This window comes from Octopus bimaculoides, chromosome 23, assembly GCF_046866305.1.
Source record: "Octopus bimaculoides isolate indiv1 chromosome 23, ASM4686630v1, whole genome shotgun sequence".
NCBI lineage: Eukaryota > Metazoa > Mollusca > Cephalopoda > Octopoda > Octopodidae > Octopus > Octopus bimaculoides.
In genome coordinates this window covers 5939073-5951572 of record NC_142950.1, presented here as the reverse complement: position 1 = coordinate 5951572, position 12500 = coordinate 5939073, and the positions used below count along the sequence as shown (strand labels likewise).

Sequence of the window (12500 nt, the reverse complement as noted above, 5' to 3'; positions counted from 1 at the left end):
TAAAAAGCCTCCAGTACACTCTGTAAGGTGGTTGATGTAAGGTTATCCAACCATAGAAATGATGCAACTGTCCTACCCATGCCAGCACTGAAAGCAGACATCAAATGATAATGATAAACATTAAGTTTAGAAATGAAAGGTTTGGGGTTTCAAATTCAGTCATATTTAATTAAAAACTCAGGTTAAGAATTGCTACAATTTAAATATATCTTTTTATTATTAATCATTATTTACAAGAGAACTACCATGAAGTCTTTTAAATATAAAATGATTTAATATTGTCAAGGTGAGTGACTTATTCTCAATATTTATAAATATTAATTTTCTTTTAAATATACTTGAATGTATGTGTTTATATTTGTATACATGTGGGAATGTGTTTTTCAATGTGTGTTTAATTAATGTTTGTTTTTATGTTTAGTTATAATAAAAACAATTTTACATTAATCTGATGCGGTACTCTATACACTTGAGTAGAAATTTATTATTTTTATATAAGAACGCTTTTGACAGTGACTTTGAAATATCAGTCAGCTAAACCATCACAGTCGATGATGGCTTGTCACTGTCAATAATATTCTTATTTAAGAATAATAAATGTGTGTATACATATATATACTCACACACACACACACACACTATGTGTAAGTACACATACATGTTGTAGTGCACCTGAGCACTATACACTATTATGTGATACTTAGACTTTTTTTTTGTTAACCATATCAATTTATGGCTTTTCTGGTTCATCCTTCATACATTTACTTTTTTTTTTAACGTTTTAAAGGATGAAAGTGAAGTTGAAGCATCAAATGTATGAATTTATGTTTTTACAAAGTTCCCTGTTTCCCTTCTCGCTTCCAAATAATAACCATACCATTAGCATCGCAGGAAGCCAGCAGACTTTCATCATAGTTAAAGCAAACATCAAGTACCGGAGCAGAATGTCCAAGAAGTTTATTTACACAAGATTTGTTCTCTTTTGCAATGTCAAAAAAGTAGACACACATATCTTCACTTCCAGAAACTGAAAAAAAAAAAAAAAGGACAGAGAAAAAGAGAGGTATATTAGAATTTCAAAATATTTCTAAAAACATTTTGACTTTTCATAGGTCACATTCTTTGTTTGAATTTAACCTTTTAAATTTAATTTTATTCTGAAATTTAAACAAGAAATCTTTAACCCTTTTAGAATTTAAACTGTCCATATCTGGTTCAAATATTCTACCTATCTTATGTTCAAAGTGGCCAGATCCAGCCTTTCACAGCTACCAAAAACAAACCATCACATTCTTAAAATCTTGAATGCAAGATTAATTCAAAACCATGTGAATAAATAAGCATTACATTTAACAGAGTAAGCTGAAAGGTTAAGGAGGGGCTGGAATCCTGGATGGCTATTTTTCATGTATTTTTTTATGCATGTGGGAGGTGTTAGTTCCTGGAAACATCTCCATTGATTACAAGACAGACACATCTTTATTAAGACTATCTGCCATTGATAGAGGGGCATTTTCTAAGCTGCCATGAAGCTCCTACTCTGTAGAGACACCACTCTCTAAGAGAGATTGGTCTGTCATGAGCCCCCAGGGCTTGAAAGGCTGAAGCTTAATCCAGTCTAAGTAACTGAGATTAAAATATTCCCCTTCTCTGGCTGAACAAGAGACTGTTCTGTAACAGGGTTAACTTCCTAAGGACTTGAATGCACTAGAGCAATGAAAATTGAAGTGTTTTGCTTAAGAACACAATGCACCACTTGGGCCTGGAATTGAAACCATGATCTTGCAATCATAAGGAACACCTCTAACCACTAGGTCACATGCTTTCACGTATAGAGACACTACTTCATAGAAATAATGTTGCATATCTGTTTATACATAGAGTAATATTCCTACTTTATAGCAACATCACTTGTTAAGTCATTAATAAGCAACATTGCTACATTATAGGGGCTATTATTGCAGCAGGCTGGCATGTTATTCAAAGTGCTTAGCACCATTTCACCCAGTCGAGGAACACATCATTTGTCAGCTATTAAAATGTCAACTTCTAAGGTGAGGGAGGTTTTTTTTTTTTTGCTTTTAGTATAATGTATTCCTAGATTGACAATTGTCGAATCCCTTAACCCCTTGAGAATCGTTGGGGTGTTTCAGCCATGCAGCATATCTAAGGTGAGAAAGCCTGGTGGAGCCCATCCTTTTCCAGGCTAAACTCAGTTTTGTCAGCTCAGTGGACTGGAGCAGAGTGAAATGAAGTGTTTTGTTCAAGAACACACTGCATTGCCCTGTCCAGGAATCGAAACCAGAATCTTACGATTGTGAGTCCAACACCCTAACCACTAAGAAAAAGAAAAAAAAATGGGATGGTCATTGATAGAATATCCTTGGGCATGGGGAGACTAATCAGCAGGGTTTAATATCATAAAACTAGAAGTGGTTTTCTCAAGTCCATTGATATTGTGATAAACAAAAAAGCCCCATAAACTTAATCAGTTGTTTGTACTTACTGACACATGCACCTTGTCTGAATGACATCAGAGGACAAAATGTACTTTTAACATGAGCCGTTCTGTGTTTGATCGGAAACTTTCTTTTCAGTTGCAAACCACCATCTTCTGATATAATGCTGGAAATACACAAAGGAACATACCTGTTAGCTCTCCTTCTGTAGAAATATGCTGTTTGCTTTTAATTAATTCAGAAGACAATGAAGAATACAATGAAGAATAACCATCATTATAAAGCTGATGTTTGGAACAAAAATTAACATGAAATTTTAATGAGAAGTTCTGAGATCAATTTAAAACAGGAAGTTTTTTTTTTTTTTAACCATAGAACCAGTAAAAGCACCCAGCACACTCTGTAAAGTGGTTGGCGTTAGGAAGGGCACCCAGATGTAGAAACCCTACCAAATCAGACTGGCGTCTGGTGCAGCTCCCCAACTCTGGTCAAATCGTCCAACCCATGCCAGCAAGGAGAACAGGCATTAAATGATGGTGACGGTGATGCTGAACCAGGTAGGTTGGCTTCAAAAGGTTTTCACACTTACCTGATTCAGATTTTCCTTGGTCCTCTTACAGACTTCATGCTTAACCTTCTTCCATCGAACTTTCATTAATAATTCTTTCTGCTAAAGGCACAAGGCATGAAATTTTTGTGGGAGGAGATCTAGTTGATTACATTGATCCCAGGGCGTAACTAGCCTGGTATGTATTTCAATGACCCCACAAAAGGATGAAAAGCAAAGTTAACCTCAGCAGAATTTGAAGTCAAAACGTTCAGCTAGACAAAATGCTAACAATTCTGCCAGCTTGTTAACTTCCACAGTTTAATAATGACAAAATGATCTTTACTAAACAAGATTAACTCAAACAAAGGCATTGTATTTCAACAGGAATAGTTAAACATCCTTAAGAAGTGTTAAAACCTCTTGAGGTAGCAAGTAAAGGATATCAACATTTTTAAAAGTAGAAATAATAATAGATTTCTAAATCTCAGCACAATAAAGTGACAGCATGTTGTCAGCTTAATAAAAGGGAAGAATGCTACTGTTATTTAGCCCTAGGAAACACCGTTTCCTGATGGACTTGACACATTTCCTGTCTACCAAATTCACACACAAGGCATTGGCTGGCCCAGGGTTTTAGTAAAAGACATCTGTCCAAAGTGCTACAGAGTTGAACTGAACCTGAAACCATTTGGTTGCAATGTAAGCTTTTCAACCACATAGCCATGCCTATGAAATAAGATTGTGTTTTGTTTTTCTGTACCTTTTAGTCGGCAGAGAAGGCAATATTCACGACTCTCTACAGAGCTTCTGAGATTGCTGGGGGAGGTAAGATGGCTGGACAGCATCCTCAAATCAGAAATCTAACTGAAAAGCTTGCAAGTGAATGAAACAGAAACGCTTCATCCTTAAAGATAACATCAATAGTAATTTTATAGAACTCTCTGTATTTTTCTTTCTGTCAACACTCCAATGTTTAAGGCAAGATGTTACATCCACTGCCATCTGCTGACTGATGCTTCCCCACCTGGCAACTCTGGGATATTTTAACATGAATCTTCGAGCAGAGTTACCTCCCTCTACTTCGCAACACTGGTTACAGAGTAAGCCCTCGCCATATATCGCGCAATCAGTACATCGCGAATTTTTCTGGCTAATATATTTAAATTTATATCGTAGACTCCTCAGTATATCCAGGTTTCTGCAACCAATAGGTATTTAGATTTTAATTATTTCTGTGGGAGGTTTTAGAACGTAACCCTTGCAATAGTCGAAGGATTACTGTATGCTTCTAGGTAAAAGAACAGCAGTTAATTGATTACATTATGGAACAGGGACCACAATTAAGGGAGGAACGAGTTAATCAATTACATTGATTCCAATATTTAAATGATACTTTTATTTTCATCTGCTCCCGAAAGGATGAAAGGCAAAGTCGACCTTGATGGGATTTGATCTTAGAATGTAAAGAACCATTACTTAAATCCCACATGTTTCAGAAGCCCTCTTTGCAATGACAGCGTTTTATGTTCGGCCCCACACTGAGTGGCATCTTGGACAAGTGTTTTCTACTTTAGCCTCAAACTAACAAATTGTCTGAATAAGTAGAAATTGTTAACAATGGAAAAACTTAATTTAAAATCAAAAGTCTCTTCTTCCTTACCTGAATAAAAACAAATAATTAACAGCACAATTAACCAATAACGATGGGTCTCTGGCTTCCCTATTGATCCAACTTCTTGCTGAAATGCTGGTAACTGTTCTGTTTTCACACACAGTTATTCTGAAACAAAATTCATCATCGTTTTTATTATTATTATTATTATTATTATTATTATTATTACCATAAATTTAAAGGTGCCTGCATGGCTGTGTCATTAAGAAGCTTGCTTTCAAACCACATGGTTTTGGGTTCAGTCCCACAGTGCAGCACCTTGGGCAAGTGTCTTGCACTTATAGACCTAAGGTAATTTTCAAGGATTATTTTTTTTTATCAAAAAAACCAATGCCTCAAATTATGGAAACTGTGTGAATGCCTGTCTATCTACAACTGTTTACATCTGTCTGTCTACTTACAACTTCATTTTATTTTGTAACTTTTTCTTGATTTAACCAAAGCAGCCATGACCTTTTCTCCTGGCCTTTCAAGACAGGTGTTCCTCAAACGAGAGAGTTAGTTTTAAATACAGGTATCAGAGCAGACTACATTAAAGGCATCCAAGGTCCAATTGATGATGTCAGGCCATGAGGGATTCAGTCTATTAACCACAAAGGAGAAAGGTTTCCCCCCCAACCAGCTTCACTCAAATGCTAATGCTGTATTTACACTCAAAATTATGAGTAGAACAAAAGAGTTATTTTTTCCAATACTCTTTTTTTTTTTTTTTTCACTTGCTGGGTTTCAAGGAAAGGGCAGTGCCCGTCACCTTCAGAATCCCTCTGAAACTATTGAGACTGATGTCATTCGTATTCTGCTGAAAGTGTTGGAAGCTGACAACTGCAGGAAAGAAATATGTGCAACATGGCAGTTACAGAGAACATTGTGGGTATAAAGAACTGGGTAGAATAGTTAGTGCAGGGTCTAGGCAGTTGGATACAACATAGCTGATGAGAAAAGGGAAGAGACCAGGGAGTTAGGAGTGTCTCTATGGACATGGCATGATCCTAGTCAGTATTGATAAAAAAAAGTATGTCTGTGGGTCAGAGGTTGTAATGGGTTGGCAAGTGGCTTTATGGCATTCTCTCAAAAAGGGCCCTTTTTTTCTGGAAGTAGTCCGTAAACTTAACACATCTGGGAAATCCCAGCATTGTCCCAACCCTTATACTACATCTTAAATAATGAAGAATTAGAACTAAAATTTACATACAATTGTCATGGAAGGTTGTGTCGTAGTAGAGCGAGGAGCAGTTCATATCTAAGGCTCTGATCATATTCTTTTTGCGTTTAAAAGAATGGTAAAGTGTGATGATGTTTTCTGGGTTGTGTTTGCTGTTGTGGGTGAACTTGCATCAAATCAATAAATGTGCACTAAGAATAAAGCAAAAAAGAGTATGAAAAGCAAACCTTCGTCCTTTTGCTAATTTTCCAGTTGCAATATCAAACAGGAACGAGAAAATGAAACCTTTGTCATCTCCAGTCCATAAAATACGTCCATTGGAATCGAATGCTAGAGTTAGGATTCTTCCAGCAGCTTTCCCTGATCCACCCTGAATTAAAACAAGAAATTCACAAAATTTAGCTTTACCAGATATCCACCCTAAACTTAAAATAAGCTACACAAAATTAATATCTCTTTACCAAGGATTTTTCTAGAAATTATCATAGCTATGTGGTTAAGAAGTAAATATCAGCCAACTAATCCCTACCCCAACTCATTGTGATATCCCTGCTGAAGTCTACATTGAAAGGTTTCAGCTTAATGCCATTTACCCAAACACAAGTGTCTGGGTATCCCCATAGGGACTTCACGGCAACCAAGAGAGTCCAGTAAACTGAAACCTCCCACAGCATGTACACCTCTTGGCAATATTCCCATGATTTCTCAAAGCCTGCTGCAGAGTAAATATCTGGTCTGTTGACAGTGACTTCAAAGCTTCAACCTGCTGGGTTTTATTGGAATGTCCAACAAAGGCTAGCAGACCAAAACTTAGAAGTCACTGTCACCCTCCTTCTAGTAAAAGTTTAATAAACATGTATTCCACAACAAAGTATTGAGTAATCCTCCTTCAGTTTAATAATTGTTTTTATAAAAAAGTTGACATAGAAACAAACATTTGTGTGTGTGTGTGTGTGTGAAGCACATTCTTGGCAACTGATATACATTTAGTGCAACCCTAATAATACTACAAAGTATATTATAGGTTTATAAGTCAATACTGTGTCCTATTTCTGTGTTAATTAGTGCGATGCAATGACTTTTAATTACAAATTTTCTATAAAATTTAGGGCCAATACTGAAAGTTACAATGTTTCGTATACGAATACATCTATGTAAACAATGTGATTGAAGGTACAAAGTAGATAAAGGGTGTACGTATATATGTGTGTGTGTGTGTGTGTGTGTGTGTGTGTGTGTGTGTGTGTATATATATATATATATATATAATGAATCCATAGACACATAAAACATCCAAGGGTATATTTTTTTCCCTCTGAAGATATATAAATTTAATATTTGCCGAATATTAATTGGAACAGTTGTAAGGGATGATTATTTTATATATGCAGCAGCATTCACCCAAGGTAGGTTGAGCCTGTTCCAACCAACAAACTCACCATGTCCCTCATGAATGCTGACCACATCCAATATAACAAATGCCTGATTGAGAGAGAGAGCAAGCGTTTTGGATTGTGCAGATGCTGTTGAAATGTAAAATTCATGTTTGGAGTATCCATGAGAATGGAAGCTCACACGCAGTCCCCAGTCACATACATTAACAAACAATTAGGACATGTTTTCTGAACAATATATGAGAGACAAAATTAACAACGTAATGTCTGGATTAATGAAACTAACCTTACAGCACTGACCAGTGGAAACATTCATAACTTGTACGTGGCCGCGATTGCTCCCCGTCTGTTTTGTATTAAGGAAAAAAAAAAAACAAAAAAAACAAGTGACATATAAAACCAAAGGAATATGTGTGTCTGTGAAAGGCGAGGAGAAAAAGAGGGCATGCGAGGTTGTGGTCAGAAACAGGGGATAGAGATAGAGGTGTTGTTGTTGTGATTTAACTGTAGACTAGTTCTGATCCAGCAGATTCATAATCAAAGGCATTCAAACCATGGCCATCCTGGCTTTTTCTTCAGACATAGAATCTCTAGGATTATATAATTCAGTACACCCAGGTGTGGGTATGGCTGAGAAGTTTGCTTCCCAATCACATGGTTTCAGGTGCAGTCCCACTGCATGCCATATGTTGTCTACTAAAGCCATATTTAGCCCAAATATTCTACCTGTTTGGTGTTCAAACCAGCCAGATCTGACCTCTTACACCTACCCGACAATGTCGTTCTAAAAATATACAATCACATCATCAAAATTTCGTAACCATGAAATAATGTTTGATTAATTCAAAACAATGGAAATAAATATGCAATTACACTTGAGAGAGTAATCTAAATGCTGAGGGGTTAAGGGAGTTTTGGTCACTATTTCCAGCAAGTCATACGACCAGATAAAAAAGGTTGAATCACTAGACTTTCAAATAATCATCCAAACTATTAAGCTCATATCTGTACACTTCCACTGCATCTTCATATCGATGCCTTCTTCAAGCAACAAAAATAAGAACCTGATCTGTTTCATTGAGAAGTGGCAAAGACATAGTCAAGTGTAAATTATCTCCCTTGGTCAGTAAGTTGACCTCATTAACATAAGGCGGCAACTGTCACACCCTGCCAAGCTAAGTTTTCAGTGTTTATCACTAACACAGAATCTGTAAGTGTACAGAGTCAAGAAGTGACGGATACTATGTGGTTATCTGACCCGTTAAAAATAGCAACAAAAATATCCTCAACTTACACCCTACCATTCTATAAAAGGGAGGGCATGCTAGACAATATAGTGTCTGACATAGAAATGGTTGAGATGGATGGTCACAGTTGGAACGCCTTTGATCACTGGTTTATTTGATCATGGTAGACTTGGGCTTAAACTACAACCACTATACAAACACCATTAGATGTGAGTTGAGGGAGATTTTTCCTGATACTTCTAGCAGACTGAATGACCACATAGAAGTCTCCCTCAGCTCATAATTTTGTGTGTGTGTGCATATATATATATATATATATATATATATATATATATATATGGTATTTTCATATAAGCTTATGGCAATCACCGTGCAAGGTCTAATAAGGGGGCATAGAAGTCCTCAAAAGAAAAAAAAAAGGCTTTCCTATGTGCATGGGACCCAAACCCACATCCCATGCGGATAGGAAAGCCTTCTCTTTTATGTCGAGGGCTTATATGCCCCCTTATTAGACTATTTTCCTTAGTCATTGCACGGTGATCGCCATAATCTTTAAGCTTCTATAAAAATACCATTATTATTATTATTTACAGGATTGCAAAACATGGTGCCATATAAAAACCATTCGCACCAAAAGCATATATATATATATATATATATATATATATAGGTGCAAGAGTGGTTGTTTAGTAAGTAGCTTGCTTACCAACCACGTGGTTCTGGGTTCAGTCCCACTGCATGGCACTTTGGGCAAGTGTCTTCTACTATAGCCTCAGGCCGACCAAAGATTTGTGTGTGACTTTGGTAGATGGAAACTGAAAGAAGCCTGTTGTGTGTGTATATATATGTTTGTGTGTGTGTGTATATGTTTGTGTGTCTATGTTTGTCCCCCCTACCATCGCTTGACAAACGATGCTGGTGTGTTTATGTCCCCGTAACTTAGTGGTTCCGCAAAAGAAATCGATAGAATAAGTCCTGGGATCGATTTGTCCAACCAAAAGCGGTGCTCCAGCACAGACGCAGTCAAGATGACTGAAACAACTAAAAGAATACACACAGACACACAAAGAAATGACAATAGGGTCTGAAAGCGATTTGGCTGTTATTTCTGGCAAGATGACTGACCATGTAGCAATTGTGCTCATTAACTTGTATATGCATGTATGTATAGAAGATAGAGGATAAGATCTTCTTGCTTGTAGCTGTTGTATTTTCTGGTGTGTTACGTTTTGTTATTATTTGCAAAGGATACAACAAACATGTTATTGTTTAACGGCTGGAAATGGCAACAGAGCAGCTCAGCCCCACTGCCGTCTTCAATGACACGGATGCAGCTGCCCGCTGCCACATCCCACAAACGAGCAGTACCATCCAAGGAAACGGAGAGGATGATGTCATTTGATGAGGACCAAGAAAAATCTGTTAGGGAAAATAAAACAAAAAAAAAATATGATGGAAACAGGAAAGAAAATTCCTTTACTTCTACAAAAACAAATCCAAATTCTTCAGCTCTTTATGTTACCATTATTTCTCTTGAAAGACACCACCTTTCTTTCAATTAGTTTTGAAAATAATGAAGAATTTAGTGAAATAACTTTGTCATTATGAAATAGGTATTTGGACCATAAATTAACATGAAATTTTGATGGAAGGATTAAATTGAGATCATTTTAACCCATTTGCTTCCATATTTCTTTCAATAAGTTTTGAAAATACAGAAGAATTTATTAAAATTACTTTTTCATTATTAAGCTGGTGATTGGAACATAAATTAACACAACATTTTCATGGAAGGTATTAATTTAGAATACGTTTAAACACAAATTTTCTATGATAGAATCAAACAAGGTTAGTATGAGAAGGATCAAATGATAATGAATATAAAATGAAAACTTACCTGTTATCCCACTGCCGTGACCCCGTAACATGCAAATGACTGTTGCTGGAGGTGGTATGAGTTGGCAGATGGATAGAGTACCGTCTGTGGATGAACATGCTACCCTCGATTTATCATCATTGGCAAATTTGACACTGGTAACTGCAAAAGACAGACAGACATTGAGTTAGGGCTGTGTGCTTACAGACTTTGCTTTTCAACCACAGGGTTTTCAGTTCAGTCCCTCTGCATGGCACCTTATTCAAGGTGCTGTTATCTGTTCGGTGGGATATGAAAGGTTTAAAAGTTCAACTTTTAAACCCAAACCAAATGATATCAAAGGAGATCTACTGTGAGCAGCTTAAGTCAGCAAGAGAAGAAAAACAACCACCTTTGGTTTCAAGACGAAAGGCGTTCTTCCATCAGGATAATGCTCAGCCACATGCAGCGAGGATGACCATTCCAAAGACTGGAACAGTTTCAATGGGAAACAGTGCCCCACCCACCATATTCACTGGATATTGCCCCATCTGATTATCATTTATTCTGCAGTCTTTGAAATCATTTGGACAGATAAAATATGAATTCTTTAGACAAGATCAGAACAGTTCTGGAGGAGTATTTTTCGACACGGATAAGTGAATTTTGGAAGAGGAGCCTTGCAAGTCTACCAGACAGAATGGAAGAGCATTGTAGAAAATGAAGGGGAGTATATTTTAGATTAAAAAAGAACTTCATCTTAATTTTTTTAAATGATAGAAGTATAAAAAAAAACCTGCATTATTTATGGGATGACCCAGTAAAAATGTATGCCTGTAGTTTGATATCTTAACACATGACTGTTTCTCCACTCAGTAACCAATGAGTCAAAGCTTCTTCCTTCTCACATAACCTCAACATGAGCAACAAATGGAGCTCGGTCAGAAGACAGTACTAAACATACAACTTACCACCACTCCTTAACTCATGCAGCTGCACACTCCTGCCCCGACCCATACAGCTTCTGTCTTCCGTGAGGTAGCTTGTATGTTAGCCACATCACTTGAAATGCTAGAAATAGCAGCAAATTCTCCATCAATTCAATGGGAAATGACTCTGGAGGAAGCAATTGCAACAAATTCTCCAAAACAAGTCAGAGATCTGTTTGCAGATTTTCCCATTCAGGGTCAGTTGTTCAAAACCTACACACACACACACACATCTACTATAGAGTTTCTGTCAACCAAATTCACTTACAACTCCACAAAGCATTTGTTGGTCTGGGGCTATATAGTAAGAGACATTTGTCCTAGATGCTGTGTTGTAGGACTGAACCTGAAGCCATGTGCTTGCAAAGAGAGCTTCTTAACCACACAACCATGCCTGGGTAACAATTTTTGTAACAGTTGCAGTAGTAAATAGGGTCAAACATTGGGAACCAAGACTAAAGAATAAAAAAAATTAAAACTAAAAAACAGGCATGGCACCTTGAGCAAGTGTCTTCTCTAACCTCAAGCAGACCAAAACCTTGTGAGTGGATATGGTAGATGGAAACTGAATGAAGCCCATCATATGTATGTGTGTGTTTGTTCCTCATCACCACTTGACAAACCGGTGTTGGTGTGTTTACGTCCCTGTAACTTAGCACTTCAGCAAAGGAGACTGATAGAATAAGTACCAGCCTTTAAAAAGATTATTTGATTAAAAATTCTTCAAGTCAGTGCCCTAGCATGGGCAAAGTCTCACAACTGATAAAACAAACAAACTGAAGGGACCTTTATTGTTTTCATAAGGAAATTGTTTTGTGAAAGAAAGAGAAGAGAAAAAATGATGAAGTTCTTATCAAAAATATTTCCTAAACAATCATCCATATGTCATTAAAGAATGAAAACAACTTTGTTGTTACACACACACACACACACACACACACACATATTTACATACACACACACATATATACATACACACACACACACATATATACATACACACACACACACATATATACATACACACACACACATATATACATACACACACACACACACATATATACATACACACACACACACATATATACATACACACACACACACACACACATATACATACATACACACATATATATATATATATATATATATATATATGAGAGAGAGAG

General features: G+C 36.7%; 1 protein-coding gene across 2 annotated transcripts in view; it reads right to left on the bottom strand.

Moving 5' to 3' along the window:
- Nucleotides 1-193: 193 nt before the first annotated feature.
- Nucleotides 194-12500, bottom strand: part of LOC106871344 (WD repeat-containing protein 13) — a 199166-nt gene continuing 186859 nt past the window's right edge. For both annotated transcript variants that reach the window (XM_089340183.1, XM_089340184.1), the window contains 7 exons: nucleotides 10382-10522; nucleotides 9737-9903; nucleotides 7524-7583; nucleotides 6071-6213; nucleotides 4670-4789; nucleotides 2507-2625; nucleotides 194-1027 (listed from right to left, as the gene is read on the bottom strand). In XM_089340183.1, the coding sequence (XP_089196309.1) occupies nucleotides 831-1027; nucleotides 2507-2625; nucleotides 4670-4789; nucleotides 6071-6213; nucleotides 7524-7583; nucleotides 9737-9903; nucleotides 10382-10522 (947 nt within the window). In that variant the 3' untranslated portion in view covers nucleotides 194-830. The remainder of the gene's footprint in view (nucleotides 1028-2506; nucleotides 2626-4669; nucleotides 4790-6070; nucleotides 6214-7523; nucleotides 7584-9736; nucleotides 9904-10381; nucleotides 10523-12500) is intronic.